The 23,382-nt window shown below is 45.0% G+C and overlaps 1 protein-coding gene across 2 annotated transcripts; it reads right to left on the bottom strand.

Moving 5' to 3' along the window:
* Nucleotides 1–5,478: 5,478 nt before the first annotated feature.
* Nucleotides 5,479–23,356, bottom strand: LZIC (leucine zipper and CTNNBIP1 domain containing). 2 transcript variants are annotated; one of them, XM_037985066.2, is made up of 7 exons: nucleotides 22,647–23,356; nucleotides 16,410–16,518; nucleotides 15,390–15,525; nucleotides 13,842–13,940; nucleotides 11,614–11,709; nucleotides 10,713–10,794; nucleotides 5,479–9,371 (listed from the first exon to the last, which is right to left on the bottom strand). In XM_037985066.2, exons 2-7 carry the CDS (start codon nucleotides 16,508–16,510, stop codon nucleotides 9,313–9,315), a joined length of 573 nt encoding a protein of 190 aa, XP_037840994.1. In that variant the 5' UTR covers nucleotides 16,511–16,518; nucleotides 22,647–23,356; the 3' UTR covers nucleotides 5,479–9,312. The 2 variants fall into 2 exon arrangements, with proteins under 2 accessions (XP_037840994.1, XP_037840995.1); XM_037985067.2 differs by lacking the exon at nucleotides 10,713–10,794 and having other exon boundaries at nucleotides 22,647–23,351.
* Between the last annotated feature and the right edge of the window lie 26 nt (nucleotides 23,357–23,382).

Genomic DNA, 23,382 nt, shown 5'->3' with positions numbered 1-23,382 from the left:
TGCACGGGTAATTTTTTTTTTCTTTTTCTTTTTTTTGATATGGAGTCTCACTCAGTCACCGAGGCTGGGGTGCAATGGCGCGATCTTGGCTCATTGCAACCTCTGCCTCCCGGGTTCAAGCGATTCTCCAGCCTCAGCCTTCCCAATAGCCGGGATTACAGGCATGAGCCACCACGCCCGGCTTTTATTTATTTATTTATTTATTTATTTATTTATTTATTTGAGATAGAGTCTCGCTCTATCGCCCAGGCTGGAGTGCAGTGGCGTAATCTCGGCTGGCTACAAGCTCCGCCTCCCGGGTTCACGCCATTCTCCATTCTCCTGCCTCAGCCTCCCAAGTAGCTGGGACTACAGGCACCCGCCTCCTGCTCGTCTAATTTTTTTGTACTTTTAGTAGAGACGTGGTTTCACCGTGTTAGCTAGGATGGTCTCGGATCTCCTGACCTCATGATCCGCCTGCCTTGGCCTCCCAAAGTGCTGGGATTACAGGCATGAGCCACCACGCCCGGCCTAATTTTTGTATTTTTTTAGAGATGGGGTGTCACCATGTTGGCCAGGCTGGTCTCGAACTCGTGACCTCAGGTGATCCACCCGCCTCAGCCTCCCAAAGTGCTGGGATTACAGGCACCTGCCACCATGCCCAGCTAATTTTTGGTATTTTTAGTAGACACAGGGTTTCCCCATCTTGGCCAGACTGGTCTTGAACTCCTGACCTCGTGATCCACCTACCTCGGCCTCCCCAAGCGCTGGGATTACAGGTGTGAGCCACCGTGCCCGGCAGATAGTTGTTTTTCATTGTTAGGTCAATTTAGAACACAACTTTCTCACTGTAAAACCTCAACAGTGATGCCGCTATATATCTAAATCTGTATTAATGATAATTGTCTTATTTGGGGGGAAAAGAAAGCTCTATCCAATATCCATTTTAGAAAATTTAACAAAAAAGAAACAATGTATCTGGCACATATCAGCACTTAGTAAATTTCTGATGAAAAATTAATAACCTCACAATAAGAGCGGGTAGCAGATAGAAACCTCCCCTACTCCTTCAAGGTAATTACTATAAAATTTTTCAGAAACGTATTTTCTTCTCTTCAATTTCAATACCTAATACCCACCAGGGAGATGCCTATTTTGAGTTTTTCAAATCTAAATGGCCTTAGTGTACACGATTTGTCCAGCACTTTAACAAATTAACCTGGCACAATTTATCTCCCACTCTGGCACAAGTAGTGCCATAGGAGTCAGATGTGCCTGGCTGGGTTAGAGGTGCCCCGGTGCTGTCAGACTTCCTGAAGAGAGGCCTGTAGGGGGCAGGCACACACTTGCAAAGGATGGTCACGTTGTCTTTCTGAGAATGAAAAGTGGATTTAGGTATGTCCATGCGTACTCTTTTTTTTTTTTTTTTTTTTTTTTTTTTTTTTTTTGAGTCTCACTCTGTCGCCCAGGCTGGAGTGCAATGGTGCGATCTCGGCTCACTGCAAGCTCCGCCTCCCAGGTTCACGCCATTCTCCTGCTTCGGTCTCCCGAGTAGCTGGGACTACAGGCACCTGCCACCACACCCGGCTAATTTTTTTTTTTTTTTTTTTTTTTTGAGACGGAGTCTTGCTCTGTAGCCTGGGCTGGAGTGCAGTGGCCGGATCTCAGCTCACTGCAAGCTCCGCCTCCCGGGTTTAAGCCATTCTCCTGCCTCAGCCTCCGGAGTAGCTGGGACTACAGGCGCCCGCCACCTCGCCCGGCTAGTTTTTTGTATTTTTAGTAGAGACGGGGTGTCACCGTGTTAGCCAGGATGGTCTCGATCTCCTGACCTCGTGATCCACCCGTCTCGGCCTCCCAAAGTGCTGGGATTACAGGCTTGAGCCACCGCGCCCGGCTTTTTTTTTTTTTAAGTAGAAACGGGGTTTCACCTAGCCAGGATGGTCTCCATCTCCTGACCTCGTGATCTGTCTGCCTTGGCCGCGTAAAGTGCTGGGATTACAGGCATGAGCCACCGCACCCGGCCACTTTTTTTTTTTTCGATGGAGTCTCGTTCTGTTGCCCAGGCTGGAGTGCAGTGGCACGATCTCAGCTCACTGCAACCTCCACCTCCCAGGTTCAAGTGATTCTCCTGCCTCAGTCTCCCGAGTAGCTGGGACTACAGGCGCATGCCACCACACATGGCTAATTTTTGTATTTTTAGTAGAGATGGGGTTTCACCATGTTGGCCAGGCTAGTCTCGACCTCAAGTGATCCACCTGCCTCAGCCTCCCAAAGTGCTGGGATTACAGGCATGAGCCACCGCGCCCAGCCCATGTGTACAGTCCTTTATATGAAGTCCTGTTCATGGTATTTTATGGCAGAGGAACAAACCACTCAAACTTCTGGGAGATGGTACGAAAAGAAATGCTGCAAGGCTGAGGCTAAGGGACTGAGTTTGCCCTGTTTGCTCCAAAAGTAGAGAAATGCTCTTTTTCTGAGTTAATATGAAACAGAATATTTAAATAAATGACTATAAACTCTGAGCACTATAAAACAAATCTAAGGTATAATTTGCCAAGACCTAGAATAAACTCGATGTAAAATTTGAGATGCTAACAGAATTACCCCTCACCTTTTTTTTTTTTTTTTCCCCTGAGATAGCGTCTCGCTCTGTTGCCAAGGCTGGAGTGCAGTGGCACATTCAAGGCTTGCTGAAGCTTCAACCTCCTGGGTTCAGGCAATCCTCCCACCTCAGCCTCCCAAATAGCTGGGACCACAAACACACACCACCATGCCCAGCTAATTTTTACATTTTTTTGTAGAGATGAGGTCTAGCTATTAATGTGTCGTGCAGGCTGGTCTCAAACTCCTGGGGTCAAGCAATACTTCTACCTCAGCCTCCCTAAGTGTTGAGATTATAGATGTAAGCCACCGTGCCCAGCCTAAAATTACCTTCTTTTAAAACAAGATAAAAATGGTAAATTACATTTTCTAAGATCATGGCCAAACCACAGTTATTATGATTAGTTAGTCTAATCCAGGCCAAATATTTGCTTTTACCTAAATTATCTGTCTCTCTGATGATCACTGAGGGTAACTACCTCAGTTTTTGCTTTTTGTTTTTCTTTGAGACAGGGTCTTATTCTGTTGCCTAAGCTGGAGTGCAGTGGAGAGATCACAGCTCACTGCTGCCTCAATCTCCTGGGCTCAACTGATCCTTCTGCCTCAGCCTCCTGAGTCACTGGGACTACAGGCATGCACTACCACGCCCAGCTGATTTTTGTTTTTTTTTTGAGACGGAGTCTCGCTCTGTCGCCTAGGCTAGAGTGCAATGGCATGATCTCGGCTCACTGCAACCTCCACCTCCTGGGTTCAAGCTATTCTCTTGCCTCAGCCTCCCGAGTAGCTGGGACTACAGGCGCGTGCTACCACACCCGGCTAATTTTTTGTATTTTTACTAGAGATGGGCTTTCATCGTGTTAGCCAGAATGGTCTCCATCTCCTGACCTCATGATCCACCCGCCTCAGCCTCCCGAAGTGCTGGGATTATAGGCGTGAGCCACCGTGCCCAGCCTAATTTTTGTATTATTTTGTAGAGATGGCGTTCTGCCACATTGCCCAGGCTGGCTCAGTTTTCAATTTGGCCTGGTTAATGAGTACTGAAGGAATAATGCTGGGGAAAAAACAACAACAACAAAAAAACAAAATTAAGCTCCTTTAGTAGTAAAGAATAGCCTCATGTAATATGACAATTTAGTGGTGACAAAAAAATAGTACCTGACCTGCTAAGATGTTTTACAGGAAATAGACAAGGTAGCAGAAACTGTCAAACCATGTATTTAAGTCGTAACTGTAACAGCTCAGCAGAGGGTTTTGCAGGGGGCTTCAAAAGTTCACAGTTATAGTTGCCAGAGACTGAGGCAGAGGATCCCTAGCTGATGTATAATCTTAGAAATAACCCTTACCACCGGGCGCAGTGGCTCACATCTGTAATCCCAGCACTTTGGGAGGCCGAGGCGGGCAGATCACTTGAGGTCAGGAGTCTGAGACCAGCCTGGCCAACGTGGAGAAACCTCAACTCTACTAAAAATACAAAAAAAAAAAAAAAAAATTAGCTGGACGTGGTTGTGCATGCCTGTAATCTCAGCTACTCGGGAGACTGAGGCAGGAGAATCGCTTGAACCCGGGAGGTGGAGGTTGTGGTGAGCCGAGATCGTGCCATTGCACTCCAGCCTGGGCAACAAGAATGAAACTCCGTCTCAAAAAAACACACAAAAAAAACCAAAACAAAACAAAAACAAACAAAAACCCTTACCAGCATTATCTTCATTCTAAAAAACAGAAAAACTTGATGGCTCTCCTTCTTTTATAATAAATGATATTTTTGCTGATTTATTTTTAATTGTATTCAACTGCCTGAGGCTGTAAGCAGTAAGCAGTGTGATCTCCTGGTAGAAAAATAACCAAGCATTTAGGAAGCTTCCAGTTGACAGCCTCAGACCTCTCCACTTTGCTGAAGCTCTGCAACAGTATCGACTTTCCATTGTGAATTCTTTTTTTTTTTTTTGAGACAGAGTCTCCTCTGTTGCCCAGGCTGGAGTGCAGTGGCAAGATCTCGGCTCATTACAACCTCTGCCTCCCAGGTTCAAGCGATTCTCCTGCCTCAGCCTCCTGAGTGGCTGAGATTACAGGCACACGCCACCACACCTGGATAACTTTTGTATTTTTAGTAGAGACGGGGTTTCACCACATTGGCCAGGCTGGTCTTGAACTCCTGACCTTGTGATCTGTCCGCCTTGGCCTACCAAAGTGCTGGGATTACAGGCGTGAGCCACCGCGCTCAGCCGACATTTTTAATATACATACTAATGCTGGAAAACATTTTGGGAGGCAAAGAAGAACATTCAGTGGTTCACTGGTCTTAGCAATAAATATAATAAAAAAGAAAAACATGGACAGGAAGGTGGTTGAAAGGCTCTAGGCAAAATGGTCTGGGTTTATTTTTTTCTGTGATAATTTCAAATTATCCATCATTCACTGTAATAAGATACCATTTCAGTGGTGGAGTTGCATAGTCTTTTATTTTTCTAAAGATGACCATTCCATGTTTAATGTCTTCAGAGAAGATCTAAAAATCAAAGTTAACAACCCATTTGTCCCAACTCCAACTCTTCCTGGGAACAATTCCTCATTCTGTTACTCGATTTCTTCCTTTACCACCCACATAAAATATGTCTTACTGCTCACAGGATCAAAAGAAAACAAAACAAAACACTGAAACATCAGAGTTGTTTAAAACACTAGATTTCATTCAATGGTCCAATTGGACACTTGCGCATCAGAACTTATTTCTGCTTCAGCTCTAGTTCTTTGAGAAATACAATAATTATTTTCACCAAAATATTAGCCTGACACAAGAATGTTGAAAAGTTAGCTGCCTTAGCATTATTGCTCCCTATAATCTCCAAAGATCTGAACACCTAGAAGATTAAATGTAGCAAGAAGTGGAAGAGAAACACAGTTTGTTAAGTCATTTAATAACTATAATTGCATAGAATTTACTCACTTTTCAAATACTTATTCTGAATGAATACCAAGTTTGTGAAACAAAATATATCCTGTCGTGCTTAGAATGGTTGTTACATAGTGAGTTAGCTTTCCCAGTAAACTTTATATGCATTAACAGAGGGGAACGCACAATAATCCTATGACATAGGCCCTATTATCCCCATTGAATAGAAGAGAAAAGGAGGCTCAAAAAGATTAACCCACAAAAGGTCACACAGCTACGACTATCAGTGTCCTGTTGGGCACTGCCAACTAGGCCACTTTTAAAGTAAGATAATTTTATTTTATTTTTTTTGAGACGGAGTCTCGCTCTGTCGCCCAGGCTGGAGTGCAGTGGCCAGATCTCAGCTCCCTGCAAGATCCGCCTCCCGGGTTCACGCCATTCTCCTGCCTCAGCCTCCCAAGTAGCTGGGACTACAGGTGCCAGCCACCTCGCCCGGCTTTTTGTATTTTTTAGTAGAAACGGGGTTTCACCGTGTTAGCCAGGATGGTCTCTATCTCCTGACCTCGTGGTCCGCCCGTCTCAGCCTCCCAAAGTGCTGGGATTACAGGCTTGAGCCACTGCGCCTGGCCTAAAGTAAGATAATTTTAAATTGAGTGCTGTTACTTACAAAATGAACACAATGTGATAATTGACAAAATATTTCACTGACACCGGACTTACAGAAAGTTTAAGGAAAACCAAGATTAAGGATTCCAGATTCAGATGTCTCTTTATCTTTTTTTTAGACAGGGGTTTCACTTTGTCACCCAGGTTGGAGTACAGTGGCGTGATCTCAGTTCACTGCAACCTCTGCCTCCCAGGTTCAGGTGATCCTCCCACCTCAGCCTCCTGAGTAGCTGGAACATCACAGGCGCATGCCATCATGTCTGGCTAATTTTTATATTTTTTTTAGAGACAGGGTTTCACCATGTTGGCCAGGCTGGTCTCAAATCCTGAGTTCAGGCGATCTGCCCACCTCTGCCTCCCAGAATTCTGGGATTACACGCGTGAGCCACTGTGCCAGGCCTTAGGTCCCTTTCAAATACATGATATTCCTAATTTTCCTGATCTACTATTGCAGGGGAGGGGAAGAATCGTCTTCCTTTTTTTTTTTTTTGAGACCGCATCTTGGTCTGTCGCCCAGACTGAAGTGCAGTGGCGCGATCTCAGCTCACCGAAACCTCTGCCTCCCAGGTTCAAGTGATTCTCCTGCCTCAGCCTCCCAAGTAGCTGAGACTACAGGAACCCGCCACTACGCCTGGCTAATTTTTGTATTTTTGTAGAGATGGAGGTTTCACTATGTTGGCCAGGCTGGTCTTGAGCTTGTGATCCGCCCACTTCGGCCTCTCAAAGTGCTGGGATTACAGGCGTGAGCCACCGTCCCCGGCTGGTGGTGAGAATCTTCTATGGCTTAAAAAACAAACGTAGGCTGGGTATGGTGGCTCAGGCCAGGCACAGTGGCTCACGCCTGTAATCATCCCAGCACTTTGGGAGGCTGAGGCAGGTGGATCACCTAAGGTCAGGAGTTTAAGACCAGCCTGACCAACATGGAGAAACCCCATTTCTACTAATACAAAATTAGCTGGGCGTGGTGGCGCATGCCTGTAATCCCAGCTACTTGGGAGGCTGAGGCAGGAGAATCGCTTGAACCTGGGAGGCAGAAGTTGTGGTGAGCTGAGATCACACCATTGCACTCCAGCCTGGGCAACAGAGTGAAACTCCATCTCAAAAAACAACAACACAACAATAGACGCAGCAATTCCATTCCTACGTATACACCCAAAAGAATTGAAAACAGGTATTCAAACAAATACTTGTACACAAATGTTCATTGGAGCATTATTCACAATAGCCAAAAGAAGGAAACAACCCAAATCATCAACAGATACTGGATAAACAAAATATGATATCCATACAACGGAATATAATTTAGCCATAAAAAGGAATAAAGTACTGATACATGCTATAATGTTGATTAACCTTGAAAATATGATGTCTGGGCGTGGTCACTCACACCTGTAATCCCAGCACTTTGGGAGGCTGAGGCGGGTGGAACACCTGAGGTCAGTTCAAGACCAGCCTGGCCAACATGGTGAAACCCTGTCTCTACTAAAAGTACAAAAATTAGCCAGGCATGGTGGTACACACCAGTAATCCCAACTACTTGGGAGGCTGAGGAAGGAGAATCTCTTGAACCTGGGAGGCAGAGGTTGAGATTGCACCATTGCACTCCAGCCTGGACAATAAGAGTGAAACTCTGTCTCAAAAAAACAAACCAAAAAAAAAAAAAGAGAGAAGAAAATATTATGCTAAGTGAAAGAAGCCAGATACATAAAAAGGTCATGTATCATATGCTTCCATTTATATAAAATATCCAGAATAGGTAAATCCATAGAGACAGGGGGCAGATTAGTGGCTATTGTTAGCAGTCAGAGAAGGGAATGGGGAGTAACTGCCTAATAGGTATAGGGCCTCCTTTGGGGGTGATAAGAATGTTCTGAAACTAGAGAGCAGTGATGGTTGCACACCACTGTAAATGTTCTGCCAGTGAATGGTATACTTTAAAATGGTGAATTTTATGATATATGAATTTCACCTCTTTTAAGTTCCAAATAAGGCATCATTATAGCAGAGATCCTCTAATCTGTCTGGTTGGCAAAGCACCTAGTATTTTACAGTACAGAAGAAGCTTTAAAAATGCTTTTAATTTGTATAAAGTGCAAAGAAAAAGAATTCTGAGAAGCACATGAAAGAATATAAAATGGCCAGAGCCTAAGAAATAAACTAATATACATGCATATGGACACATCTACATATTTGAGCATATGCAGAGACATGTAAATACTCAGGAGAGAAATTTGCTTTTCCTCATAACTTATTTTGTGTTTCTCCAAAACCTGAAGAGTAGATAACAGCTGACAGTTACCCGCCTCTGAGTGTGACAAGAGGTCACACACAGGGAGGGCCTCTAGCTGCCATTTCCTATTGCTTCCCTGGTGAAACAACGCAGGCGGCTGAGTCACTTTAGGAGACGCTCAACAGGGATCCCATTGTTCCAACCTCAAAATTCTGAGATACAACGGTCCCCATTCATACAGATAGCTTACAGGCTGGGGATGGTCCCTTAGTGTGCAGTCAACTTTTTATTGGGACACTGAATTTTCAAAAACACTGACCTGCACAAATAGTGTTAATTATTATTTTTAAAATGGTATAGAAATAAAATTCAACAGATACTAAACTGGGAGTCAGGACACCTGAGTCTTACCCTTAGCTCTCTGATGCAACTTTAAGCAAGTTGCGTGCTCTTTCTGGACCTCAGTTTCCTTGTTTGTAAAAACAAATGATTTCCTAAGATCACTCAGAACTCTAAAATTCTCTGAACACTTATGAAGTCTATTGAGCTTGCTTCACTGTTCACTCCAATGAGTGGGGGTAAGTTATAAGCAGAAAAATATCATTACTTCACATCTTTTCATTCACTATCAACACTTAAAAACGAACAGTCTTAATAAAAACCAAGTCCACTTTCTGTTTTCTCTCTTAAACAGACAAATCATAACAGAGTCCAGTGAGTTCCTCTGTTGCAAGAAGTTCAGGATCACTCAAGCAAGTAACCCCACACAACGCACAATGATAAAGAGCATAAACACAAGCCATAAGTATATTTTTATGTCGCTTTTTCTTAGATTATTGATGCATTTCCAAAATCTCTTCATTTCTTTGCAATAACTGAAAACCCCCAGAAGAAAGACACCATTTACAGTAAGAATGTGATCAATGTTATAAGCTTCTGCACCATGTCATTTTTTTGTTTTTTCAACCTCAAAACTTGCCAGAGCAAGGATTTTGTCTCCAGAGCCTAAGAAAAAAGACACATAATAAACAAAAAGATTATTTCAACTGCAGATACAATTCCTGGTAAAGTGGGGGAAAAAAAATCTATCATATAGATATTAAAACAAAATATAATTAGACTCCATTATCAGTGTATTAACCCCTACATGTTCCTTCCCTCTGCACAAACAATCCAGCTACAAAAGGGGACTTATTAGTTATAAATCCATATTCTAGCTGTGAAATATGTAAAATTTAGTTTATTTTTTATTTTTTGAGATGGAGTTTCACTCTTGTCACCCAGGCTGGAGTGCAGTGGTATGATCTTGGCTCACTGCAACCTCCACCTCCTAGGTTCAAGCAGTTATCCTTGCTACAGCCTCCCGAGTAGCTAGGATTACAGGTGCACGCCACCATGCCCAGCCCATTTTTGTATTTTCACCCTGCTGGCCAGGCTGGTCTCGAACTCCTGACCTCAGGTGATCCGCCCACCTCGGCCTCCCAAAGTGCTGGGATTACAGGCTTGAGCCACTATGCCTAGCTATACAATTTTATTTTAAAAAATTTTTGTGAAAAAAAAAAAGGAAAAACATTTTTCAGGGGGAGACAGGTCTTGCTCTGTCACCCAGGCTAGAGTGCAATGGCATGATCTTGGCTCACTGCAGCCTCAAACGTTTGGGCTCAAGTGATCCTACTGCCTCAGCTTCTCAAGTAGCTAGAACTCTAGGAACCCAGCTATTTTTTTTTCTTTTTATTTATTTATTTATTTTTTGGAAATGGTGTCTTGCTCTGCTGCCCAGGCTGGAGTGCAGTGGCACGATCTCAGCTCACTGTAACCTCCACCTCTCGGGTTCAAGCAATTCTCCTGCCTCAGCCTCCCAAGTAGCTGAGATTACAGGCGTGCACCACCATGCCCCGCTAATTTTTGTATTTTTAGTAGAGATGGGGTTTCACCATGTTGGTCAGACTGATCTTGAACTCCTGACCTCGTGATCCACCCACCTCGGCCTCCCAAAGTGCTGGGATTATAGGCGTGAGCCACCACACCTGGCCTTTTTTTAATTTTGAAGACAAAGGGACCTACCATGTTGCCCAGGCTGGTCTAGAACTCCTGGCCTCAAGCATATAATTTTAGTTTACTGTTATAGTTACATCTACCTGACAAGTATTTTAAAAACATTAGGCTGCATTAATTTATTTTTTAATACTGGGGAATAAAACCAATACAATGGATTTATAAAGAAAACAATTCTGGTTTCACTCTTAAACTCAAGAAAAGGTTATTATGTTATTTCAACCGCACTCTCCAACTGTATATATGTGACAGTAGTATATGACCAGCTTTCAGAAATATGAGGGCACTCACCAAGGTCTGTAGAGACTTTCTCAAACTGGCTGAGTATAGCACCTGCATTTGCTGACAAGAAGGCCTCATCATCTGCAGTCAGCTAAACAAAATGAAACAAAATCCAGTTGAGTGGGTAAACGTTACAGGTGGTTCTAGAAACCAGGTAAGAATGTCTTAGGAGGCTGGGCACAGGGGCTCATGCCTGTAATCCCTGCACTTTGGGAGGCAGAGGTGGGTGGACCACCTGAGGTCAGGAGTTCGAGATTAGCCTGGCTAACATGATGAAAACCCGTTTCTATTAAAAATACAAAAAATTAGCCAGGCATGGTGGCGCGTGCCTGTAATCCCAGCTACTCAGGAGGCTGAGGCAGTAGAATCACTTGAACCTGCGAGGCAGAGGTTGCAGTGAGCAGAGATTGAGCCACTGCACTCCAGCCTGGGCAACAAGAGCAAAACTCCGTCTCAAAAAAAAAAAAAAGTTGAGTGGGGGCTGGGTGCAGTGGCTCACACCTGCAGTCCCAGAACTTTGGGAGGCCGATGTAATCCCAGCATTTTGGGAGGCCGAGGCAGGTGGATCACCTGAGGTCAGGAGTTCAAGACCAGCCTGGCCAACATGGTGAAACGCTGTCTCTACTAAAAATACAAAAATTAGCCGGGTTTGATGGCAGGCACCTGTAATACAAGCTACTCAGGAGGCTGAGGCAGGAGAATTGCTTGAACCCGGGAGGTGGAGGTTGCAGTGAGCTGAGATTGCGCCACTGCACTCCAGCCTGGGCAACAAGAGCGAAACTCTTGTCTCAGAGAGTAGGAAAAAAAAAAAAAGAATGTCTTAGGACCACAAACTAGACCACAGATCAAGATGTTCTGTACCAAATACTTCATACTTTTTCTTTATACCTAATATATTAAATACTGGTACCTTCTCTCCAAGTTTCCTGAGAGCTGTTAGTATCTCCACTTTCTGTTGAGTGTACAGGTCTCTTTCCAGCTTTCCTACCATCAGATCTCTATCCATCTAAAACATATGAATGCAAGGCATATGTTACTTAAGTGAAAAACATTCCGTATACAATATATAGCTTTTCAGGCTGGGCGCCGTGGCTTACGCCTATAATCCCAGCACTTTGGGAGGCTGAGGCAGGCGGATCACGAGGTCAGGAGACTGAGACCATCCTGGCTAACACAGTGAAACCCCGTCTCTACTAAAAATACAAAAAAAATTAGCTGGGCATGGTGGCGGGCACCTGTAGTCCCAGGTACTGGGGAGGCTAAGGCAGCAGGAGAATGGTGTGAACTTAGGAGGCGGAGCTTGCAGTTAGCTGAGATCCCACCACTGCACTCTAGCCTGGGTGACAGAGCAAGACTCCACCTCAAGAAAAAATAAATAAATAAAATATATGTGTGTGTATATATATAGAGAGAGAGAGAGAGCGCGCGCGCGCGAGAAAGCTTTTCAGACGTACTTCTTAAAAAAAAAAAAAATTCGGCCGGGTGTGGTGGCTCAAGCCTGTAATCCCAGCACTTTGGGAGGCCGAGACGGGCGGATCACGAGGTCAGGAGATCGAGACCATGCTGGCTAACACAGTGAAACCCCGTCTCTACTAAAAAATGCAAAAAACTAGCTGGGCGAGGTGGCGGGCGCCTGTAGTCCCAGCTACTCGGGAGGCTGAGGCAGGAAAATGGCGTAAACCCGGGAGGCGGAGTTTGCAGTGAGCTGAGATCGTGCCATTGCACTCCAGCCTGGGCGGCAGAGCGAGACTCCGTCTCAAAAAAAAAAAAAAAAAAAGAAAAATACAAAAATTAGTGGGGGTGGTGGTGTGTGCCTATGGTCCCAGCTACATGAGGGGCTGTGATGGGAGACACTTGAGCCCAGGAGACAGAGGCTGCAGTAAGCCAAGACTGCACTACTAAACTGAGCCTGGGTGACAAAGTAAGACCCTGCCTTAAAAAAAAAGAAAAAAAAAAAAAGGCCTTAAACACACACACACACACACACACACACACACACACAAAAGACTAGGCACAGTGGCTCACATCTATAATTCCAACACTTTGAGAGGCTGAGGCGGGCAGATCACTTGAGGTCAGGAGTTCAAGACCAGCCTGGACAACATGTGAAACCCCATTTCTACTAAAAATACAAAAATTAGCTGGGCATGGTGGCACACGCCTGTAATCCCAGCTACTTGGGAGGTTGAGGCAGGAGACTCACTTGAACCTAGAGGCAGCGGTTGTACTGAACCGAGATTGCGCCACTGCACTCCAGCCTGGGCAATAGAACAAGACCCCATCTCAAGAAAAAACAACAACAACAAAAAAAACCATAAAAAACTTGTCACATACCTCAATAGTGAAGCAGGGATTCAAATCCAGCCAGTCTGACCAAAATCCATGCTCTGAATCACTATGCTACTGAATTGCCCATAGTTACAAAAAACCTGGTAACTTTTTTTTTTTTTTGAGATGGAATCTCTCTGTCGCCCAGGCTGGAGTGCAGTGGCGCAATCTCAGCTCACTGCAAGCTCCGCCTCCTCCCGGGTTCATGCCATTCTCCTGCCTCAGCCTCCCGAGTAGCTGGGACTACAGGCACCCGCCACCACGCCCGGCTAATTTTTTGTATTTTTAGTAGAGACGGGGTTTCACCATGTTAGCCAGGATGGTCTCGATCTCCTGACCTCGTGATCCGCCCGTCTCGGCCTCCCAAAGTGCTGGGATTATAGGCGTGAGCCACCGTGCCCGGCCACTTGGTAACTCTTAATTACATCCAAGCCTATAAAGAGACTTCTGGAAGTATCAGATTTACAAATATACTTGAAATTCTTAGATGAGATAGGCCACACATGCATAAAAGCAATGCTGCTAATTAATTCTCAACGTGATTTTAAGTTAGAGCTCCAGAAGTAAATGGTAAAACATTAAAGGTGGAGTCAAGGTAGAAGTGGTCAGTGGCAATTTAAACTGCCATATATTGTTTAAAGCTCTACACTCATTATCAACTGTAATTGCTCAAAGTACTAATTTTGTCAGAAAATTGTTAGTTGTGGCTCTAAAATCACCTGGCCAATTTTTAAGCCATAGGGTATCATAATGAATTGGCTTAGGAAATGAAAAACACACAGCAACCAAATCAATTTAAAGAAATTTTACCTCTGCTAACCTTGTCCGAAGCTGACCTGGTTGTTTCTTTGCAAACAATCTGATGACCTCTGGGGTTTTAAAGGCCTGGCTGATAGCTGCCTGAATAGCCTAGAAACAGAAGAAGGCAAAAACTAACCAAAACAGTCCAACAAATCAGATATTGCAATAACTAATTGATGGATCTTTAATCTTTATCAAGGTTTACTGGTTCCTGTCATAGAAGCAATTACATAACTAAATGAAGATCTGGAAGGATATGCTGTTTATGCATAAGCAGACACTCATCTACAAGTTACACACCTTGGGAGGCCAAGGCAGGAGGATTGCTTGAGCCCATGAGTTTGAGACCAGCCTTGGAAATGCAGCAAGACCCCATCTCTAAAAAAAAATTAAAGGCTGGGTGCAGTGGCACACACTCGTAATCCCAGCACTTTGGGAGCCCAGGACAGACGGATCACCTGAGGTTGGGAGTTCAAGACCAGCCTGACCAACATGGAGAAACTCCATCTCCACTAAAAATACAAAATCAGCTAGGCGTGGTGGCACATGCCTATAATCCCAGCTACTCAGGAGGCTGAGGAAGGAGAATCACTTGAACCAGGGAGGTGGAGGTTGTGGTGAGCCGAGATTGCACCATTGCACTCCAGCCTGGGGAACAAGAGTGAGACTCCATCTCAAAAAAAAAAAAAAAAAGAAAAAAAAAAAAATAGCCAGGTGTGGTTGTGCATGCCTGTGGTCCCAGCTACCTGGGAGTCTGAGGGGTGAATAGCACTCCTGCACTCCAGCCTGGGTGACCCTGTCTCTAAAAAAAAAAAAAAAAAGAAGTTATACCTAGAACATGCAAAACATAAAACATGGTATATTTTCTATCAGAAATATATTTACTTTAATTATTACTATTATTTTTTATTTAGAGATAGGGGTCTCACTATGTTGCCCAGGCTGGTCCTGAACTCCTGGGCTCAAAGCAGTCCTTTTGCATCATGCCTCAGCCTCTGGAGTACCTGGGATTATAAGCAGGCACCACCACACCCAACCTGAAATATATTTATAAAAAAGCTGGGTATGGTAGTTCATGCCCATAATCTTTGGGAGGCTGAGGCAGGAGGATTACTTGAGCCCTGAAGGATAAGGCTGTAGTGAGCCATGATGGTGTCACTGCACTCCAGCCTGGGTGACACAGAGAGACCCTCTCTCAAAAAAAAAAAAGAACCAGTAGGGCATGGTGGCTCATGCCTGTAATCCTAGCACTTTGGGAGGCCGAGGTAGGAGGATCACTTGAGGTCAGGAGTTCAAAAATCAGCCTGGCCAACATGGTGAAACCCCGTTTCTACTAAAAATACAAAAATTAGCTGGGTGTGGAGGCGGGTGCCTATAATCCCAGCTACTCTGGAGGCTGAGTGAGGAGAATCGCTTGAACCTGGGAGGTGGACGCTGCAGTGAGCTGAGACTGCCCCACTGTACTCCAGCCTGGGCGACAGAGAAAGAATGCATTTCCAACAAAAACAAAAACCAGAAAACAAAGTCCGTCCTCTGTCACCTATACGTTATACTTACCAGCTGCATTCCACTTAGTTCATCTACCAAGGTCATATTTCCAGACATAATTTTCTTCAGTGAATCATTAAATTCACTTAGTTGCTCCAGAGTTTCCTTTTTGGTTTCTTCATATTCATCTGTATCCAGTTCCTCTCTGAAGTAGGTGAATATCATGATATGGAAAAATACAGAGTTCCAAGTGAAAAATGCAATCTTAGTACTTGTACATTAGAGAAAGGCTGAAGGGAAATATCAAAATGCTAATGGTGAACGTGTTCACATAGCAGTAGTATGGGCATTTTCCTGCAATACGGTGACTTTGATAAACATTTTTCTTTTACCAAAATGAAGCATACTTAAGAAGCCACATATAAGGCCAGGTGCTAGCTCACACGTGTAATCCTAGCACTTTGGAAGGCTGAGGTGGGTGGATCACCTGAGGTCAGGAGTTCGAGGCCAGCCTGGCCAACATGGTGAAACCCCACCTCTACTAAAAATACAAAAATTAGCTGGTGGGGGGTGGCGGCGCATTCCTTTAATGCCAGCTACTCGGGAGGCTGAGGCAGGATAATCGCTTGAACCAGGAGGTGGAAGTTGCAGTGATCTGAGATCTTGCCACTGCACTCCAGCCTGGGCAACACAGCAAGACTCTGTCTCAAAAAAAAAAAGGCCGCAATGAACTGTTGTGGTCCTTTGTGCAGGTAAGGCTGAAACTACATGCCAGAAATTCATGTAGTACATGAATTTGGCCTGACAGCAGGCAGGACTGATTTAAATATTAAAGACAAAGTAGGTGTTATTTCTACTTCAAGGAGGTTAAGTATTTTGCTCAAGTTCACGTGCACTGAGTAGTTAACTGAATGACTGTCATTTCCCAGCCTTTATGACTCCAAAGCCTGCAATGAGTTTACTTCTCTAACAGACACTGTGAAGAACACTAGAGGGGAAATGCAGAATCACACATGGGCCGGCATCCATGGAGCTAGCTGCAGGAAAAAAGCCAGTTTCCAGCGTAACAACATACAATTAAACTCTTACCTGCATTCCTCTAGATCTTGTAATTGCTGCATGAGTCTATCCAACTGTTCTTCTAAATTCTGCTTTAATTTGCTTGTCTCTGTCTTTCCTCTGGAAGCCATTTTAATCTCTATGTGAAACAACAAACCCACATACCATATGAAATTAACATACCAGTGCAAGCTTTTTAAGTTTTATTTTTTGTAGAGACAGAGTCTGGCTATTTTGTCTAGGCTAGTCTCAAACTCCTGGCCTGAAGTGACCCTCCTATAAGTATATGCCACCACACCCAGTCGCCAGTGCAATTAAAAATAGGCAGCTGCAGCTGGGTGCTGGTGGCTCAGGCCTGTAATCCCAGCACTTTGGGAGGCCGAGGTGGGTGGATCATGAGGTCAGGAGATCGAGACCATCCTGGCTAACACGGTGAAAACCCATCTCTACTAAAAAAACAAAAAAGGCTGGATGCGGTGGCTCACGCCTGTAATCCTAGCACTTTTGGAGGCCAAGGCAGGTGGATCACCTGAGATCAGGACTTCAAGACCAGCCTGACTAACATGGTGAAACCCCATCCCTAAAGAAAAAAAAAAATTAGCTGGGCATGGTGGCATATGCCTGTAGTCCCAGCTGCTCGGGAGGCTGAGGCAGGAGAATCGTTTGAACCTGGGAGGCAGAGATTGCAGTGAGCAGAGATCATGCCACTACACTCCAGCCTGGGCGACAGAATGAGACTACATCTCAGGAAAAAAAAAAAAAAAAAGGCAGCTGGGTATAGTGGCTCATGCATGTCTGTAACCTCAGCACTTTGGGAGCCTGAGGTAGGAGTAGGAGGACTGCTTGAGCTCAGGAGTTCGTGACCAGCCTGGCCAATATAGTGAGACTTCATCTCTACAAAGAATAGAAAATCTTAGCTAGGCATGGTGGCGGATGCCTTTAGTCCCAGCTCCTCAGGAGGCTTAGGTCTTAGGTGGGAGGATTGCTTGAGCCCAGGAATTTGAGGTTGCAGTAAGCCATGATCTTACCACTGTACTCTGGCCTGATTGACAGAGCGAGACCCTGACTCAAAAAAAAAGAAAAAGAAAAAAAAAAAGAAAGGTTATACTCTTTTTTAGCTACAGGTGTATGAAAGAGAGTTATACAAAGAAAATCCTACTTTAGATATAAAAGTTTAAACTCATATAGTAATAACACCCCACAAAAATGCCTGAAAATCTTCTTTATGTGATTTGACACATTAATTCGAAGTCTTCATTACTGGTCTATCTTACTCTAAACAAATTTGATAAATGGAAATACAGATATATAAAGAAGTAGATCAAATGTGGCTTTGCTTTATAAAATGAATCACCATAGCCCAAAACACTCCTGATATTATCTTATTGGTCTTATGTATATTTACCTAATTACTTGTGAGCATGAACATCCTTTTTTTATTTTTAGTTTTTTTAAGATAGGCTCTCACTCTGTCGCCCAGGCTGGAGCACAGTGGCACAATCACAGCTCACTATAGCCTCGACCTCTCGAGCTCAAGCCATCTTCCCACCTTTGCCTCCTGAGTAGCTGGAACCACAGGTACACACCACCACACCTGGCTAATTTATTTTTTTTGTGGAGATGGGGTCTCCCTATGTTGCCCAAGCTGGTCTTGAACTGGACTCAAGGGATGCGCCCACCTCAGCCTCCCGAATGCTGGGATTAGAGGTGTAGGTCCCCAAGCCCAGCTGATGAACATCTTTTAATATGAATTTCTTCTTTGGAAATGTGACCATCTTTCTGCTGGGTTATCTTTCTCTTACTGATTTATAACATGGATACGAAGCCCGTGGCTTTTTTGAGACAGGGTCTTGCTCTGTCACCCAGGCTGGAGTGCAGTGGCATGATCACGGCTCACTGCAGCTTTGACCTCCTAAGATCAAGCAATGAAACCTTTGTAATTGCAAATATTATTTCGTCTCCTGACTAAATTTTATTTATTTTTTTTGTCATGGCAAATTATTATTTTTTAATAGACAAATCTATCTTCTCCTTTAAACCTTCTTTGTTTTGTGTCCCATGAAGGCAGGCCCTAACCATCTCATGATTTCTACATCTTTTTTTTTTTTTTTTTTTTGAGACGGAGTCTTGCTCTGTATCCCGGGCTGGACTGCAGTGGCCGGATCTCAGCTCACTGCAAGCTCCGCCTCCCGGGTTTACGCCATTCTCCTGCCTCAGCCTCCCGAGTAGCTGGGACTACAGGCGCCCGCCACCTCGCCCGGCTAGTTTTTTGTATTTTTAGTAGAGACGGGGTTTCACCGTGTTAGCCAGGATGGTCTTGATCTCCTGACCTCGTGATCCGCCCGTCTCGGCCTCCCAAAGTGCTGGGATTACAGGCTTGAGCCACCGCGCCCGGCCTTTTTTTTTTTTTTTTTTTTGAGACGGAGTCTCGCTCTGTCGCCCAGGCTGGAGTGCAGTGGCCCGATCTCAGCTCACTGCAAGCTCCGCCTCCCGGGTTCACGCCATTCTCCTGCCTCAGCCTCCCGAGTAGCTGGGACTACAGGCGCCCGCCACCGCGCCCGGCTAGTTTTTTGTATTTTTTAGTAGACACGGGGTTTCACCATGTTAGCCAGGATGGTCTCGATCTCCTGACCTCGTGATCCGCCCGTCTCGGCCTCCCAAAGTGCTGGGATTACAGGCTTGAGCCACCGCGCCCGGCCGATTTCTACATCTTTATGTTCAAGACTTTTACAAATTTTTTTCTAGCTGCAGAAAAAAGCCACCTGCAATTTTTTGTTACGCTTTGAAGTAGGAGTCTAACTTTCCTTTCAAAACACCCTTTACTAATCAGCCTTTTATTTATTGATCCAGGGCAATTTGGTCTACAATAAAGGTGGCATATTGATTAATAAATAAAAGACTGACAAGTAAAGGGTGTTAGGGCAATTGGATAATCATTGATAATTTTCTGTTCCTAAGAAATCACTTCATTTTTTTAGACTGAGTCTCACTCTGTTGCCCAGGCTGGAGTGTGGTGACACAATTTAGGCTCACTGCAACCTCCACCTCCTGGATTTAAGCAATTCTCCTGCCTCAGCCTCTCGAGTAGCTGGGACTACAGGTGTGTGCCACCGCGTCCGGCTAATTTTTTGTATTTTTAGTAGAAATGTGGTTTTGCCATATTGGCCAGGTCGGTCTCGAACTCCCGACCTCAAGTGATCCAGTCGTCTCAGCCTCCCAAAGTGCTGGGATTACAGGCATGAGGCACTCCACCTGGCTTTTTTTTTTTTTTTTTTTGGATAGAGTATCACTCTCTTGCCTAGGCTGGAGTGCAGTGGTGCAATCTCAGCTCACTGTAACCTCTGCATCCTGGGCTCAAGTGATTCTCCTGCCTTAGCCTCCTCAGTAGCTAGCATTACAGGTGTGCCACCACACCACCCACACCTGCCTTTCTTTTTTTTTGGTAGTTTTAGTAGAGACAGGGTTTCACCATGTTGGCCTGGCTGGTCTCAAACTCCTGGCCTCACATAATCTGCCTGCCTTGACCTCTCAAAGTGCTGGGATTACAGACATGAGCCACTGTGTCCAGATCTAAGGCAACACTTCTGGCAACACTGTGTCCAGATCTAAGGCAACCTCTCAAAGTGCTGGGATTACAGACATGAGCCACTGTGTCCAGATCTAAGGCAAAATTATGGCTTTATCACTGGTGTATCTTGATAACTGATAATGACTTGCCTTTATTGTTTTCTCCTCCCCAAAATTCTTGGCTATTCTTGTACACTTTCTCTTCTAGATGAATTTAAGAATCAGTTTGTCAAGTTTCATTAAATATCCTATTGACTGGGGCCAGCCATGGTGTCTCACACCTGTAATTCCAGCACTTTGGGAGGCTGAGGCGGGCAGATCACTTGAGGCCAGGAGTTACTGATCAGCCTGGCCAATGCAGTGAAACCCCATCTCTACAATAAATTAAAAAATTAGCTAGGCATGCTGGTGTGTGCTTGTAGTCCCAGCTACTCGGCAGGCTGAGGTGGGAGAATCATCTGAGCCTGGGAAACAGAGGTTGCAGTGAGCTGAGACTGTGACACTGCACTCTAGCCTAGGTGACAGAGCAAGACTCCGTCTCAAAAAAACAGAAAACAAAAAACAAAAAAAAACCCCACAGAACTTTCCAGGCAACTTATTAAAGCATATGTTTTTTTTTTTTTTTGGGACGGAGTCTCGCTCTGTGTTGCCCAGGCTGGAGTCCAGTGGCGCTATCTGGGCTCACTGCAAGCTCCACCTCCTGGGTTCACACCATTCTCCTGCCTCAGCCTCCCGAGTAGCTGGGACTACAGGCACCTGCCACCACGCCTGGCTAATTTTTTGTATTTTTAGTAGAGACGGGGTTTCACCATGTTAGCCAGGATGGTCTCTATCTCCTGACCTCATGATCAGCCAGCCTCGGCCTCCCAAAGTGCTGGGATCACAGGCGGGAGCCACCGCGCCTGGCATTAAAGCATGTTTTGTTTTCCTACACATAATGAAATCATTACCAGATGATTTGACATGTGTACTTCAGTGGAGAGGGTTCTTATAGTATATTCAAAATAAAATATAACGACAAAAAAATTACTGCCTAATCCATTAAAATTGGCATAAGTCATCTATGATCATCAATGATATGCAAATATAAACAAACATTATACCCAGAAGTGTAATTTATTATAGCTACATTTCATGTATAATGGTTTAGTGCATTTTTCCTGGAAATTATTCATTTTAATTTTTCTCTTAAGTCTGTGGAATTTTCCACTAAAAGTTGAGGCAGACCCAAGATGTAACTGACAATGTCTTTTCAGAGTTAGTTTCCTATAGTCTAACCACACTGGATGACTTGCTGTTTCAAAAATGTCATGCACTCTTTTGAGCTTGCATTTTTTCTACCTATGAAGCCCAGTTCATTCATTCTTCAGTCTAGTTCAAGTGTCACCTTCTCTACAAGGCCTTCCTTGATTTCCTCCCAGTCACTAGGTTGTGAATTATTTGAGTAGGGATTTTACCTTTTCTTTTTTCTTTTTTTTTTTTGTTTTGAGATGGCATCTCACTCTGTCACCTAGGCTGGATTACAGTGGTGTGATCTTGGCTCACTGCAGCCTCTGCCTCCTGGGTTCAAGCGATTCTCCTGCCTCGGTCTCCCAAGTAGCTGAGAATGTAGGTGCCCACCACCACGCTCAGCTAATTTTTGTACTTTTAGTAGAGATAAGGTTTCACCATGTTGGCCAGGCTGGTCTCAAACTCCTAACCTCAGGAGATCCGCCCGCCTCAGCCTCCCAAAGTGCTGGGATTACGGGTAACAGCCACTGCGTCCGGCCTTTACCTTTTCTTTATACACCAGCATCCAGCACAATCTTGGGCAGACAAAAAGTGCTGAATAAATAACTGGTGGATGAATAATGAGAATTGATTGCTTCTTCTTTAGCTTTCAAATCTTTTTTTGGGGCCGAGTGCAGTGGCTCACGCCTGTAATCCTAGCACTTTGGGAGGCTGAGGCAGGCGGATCACAAGGTCGGGGATTGAGACCATTCTAGCTAACACAGTGAAACCCTGTCTCTACTAAAAATACAAAAAATTAGCTGGCTGTGGTGGCGGGCGCCTGTAGTCCCAGCTACTCGGGAGGCTGAGGCAGGAGAATGGTGTGAACCTGGGAGGCGGAGCTTGTAGTGAGCAGAAATGGTGCCACCGCACTCCACTGGGCGACAGAGCAAGACTGCGTCTCAAAAAAAAAAAAAATCTTTTTTTTTTTTAAAATTTTTTTTGAGGCATTTTTTTTGAGTCTCGCTCTGTCACCCAGGCTAGAGTGCAGTGGCGTGATCTTGGCTCACTGCAACCTCTGCCTCCCGGGTTCAAGCGATTCTCCTGCCTTGGCCTCCGGAGTAGCTGGAATTATAGGTGCCTGCCACCACGCTCAGCTAATTTTTGTACTGACTAAACTCCGGAGAACAGAATATGAGTCTGATTCCTCTCTTAGATTTCTCAGTACCTGATACAGAATAGAGCGTCGATAGTTTGGTCACGTATATAAAGGCTCAACATAGTCTAAGGAGCTAAAGCTATTCCGAATACATTTCAGTAAAAATGGGTGCATTTTAAAAGCCTTATCTGGGGCTACTTTGAGATTTATCCCCGAAAGATTAACTCGTTGGCGCCACCTAGTAGTCACTAAAAGTGGTGCACTTTTACGAAACTACAGAAACCGCTCTCAGACACTACAATCCGGAGTGGAGGGCACTCTTTCATGCTCACCTGTCTCTTAGTACTCTGATCTCTGCACAGTGCTGACCGGTCTCAAATTGCACAAACCTCCAGTTCTTGACGTTCCGAGTGTCATAAACTTGAGGAAAATGAAATTATTCATCAGGACTACAAAAGGCTCAAAGTTCAAACCACCTGGGGGTGGAGATGGCTGGAAAAAAGGAAACCATTAACAAGTAATTGTATTTGCTATATATAAACTTGCCCTAAGGCAGTCCAGATAACTTCCACTTGAGCAGCCTGAGACATCACGGGCGGGGGCAGTTTCTCCCTCGACTGGGTCTACCGCAGCCTTTCTGAGGTTTTTCCTAGCGATGCCGAGAGGATCTTTGAGGAAAAACCCGCATCCGGATACGCCTTGAGGGAAGGCGTCAAACCCACAGGCATGGAAAAGGTAAGGACCGGAGAGCACGCCTCTTCCTGGCTGAAAGTGAGGAGCGTTTGGCCCAGAACCAACCGGACTGGGTGAAGACTCAGCTCCGGCCACCGCAGCAGATCCCACCCCACGCGGGAACTTGAAGTCCGACACGTAGGTCCCGCGGCGGCCGGGCTCCACCAGGCCCCGGTTACCACCAGAGGTAGCCGTAAACCCACGGTCCCCAGAAATCTTTCCGGCTCTCCCTGACGAAAACTGGGACAACCTCCTTAGGCCCCCGGGATCCCCCCTGTGCCACCTGTCCGCCCGCCAGTCCCAGAGTTTAGGGCCAGGGGCCCCGCCTACCTGAGG

This window comes from Chlorocebus sabaeus, chromosome 20 (assembly GCF_047675955.1).
Source record: "Chlorocebus sabaeus isolate Y175 chromosome 20, mChlSab1.0.hap1, whole genome shotgun sequence".
Taxonomy (NCBI): Eukaryota; Metazoa; Chordata; class Mammalia; order Primates; family Cercopithecidae; genus Chlorocebus; species Chlorocebus sabaeus.
The sequence above is the reverse complement of the archived record's forward strand: the minus strand, read 5'-3'. Positions and strand labels throughout refer to the sequence as shown.

Coding starts and splice junctions, on each gene's coding strand:
- LZIC (XM_037985066.2), bottom strand. CDS start 16,510: ATGGCTTCCAGAGGAAAGACAGAGACAAGCAAATTAAAGCAGAATTTA. Junction 11,710..13,841: donor TTCGGACAAGGTTAGCAGAG/GTAAAATTTCTT, acceptor CATATGTTTTAG/ATGGATAGAGATCTGATGGT. Junction 10,795..11,613: donor TCAGGAAACTTGGAGAGAAG/GTACCAGTATTT, acceptor CATTTTGTTTAG/CTGACTGCAGATGATGAGGC.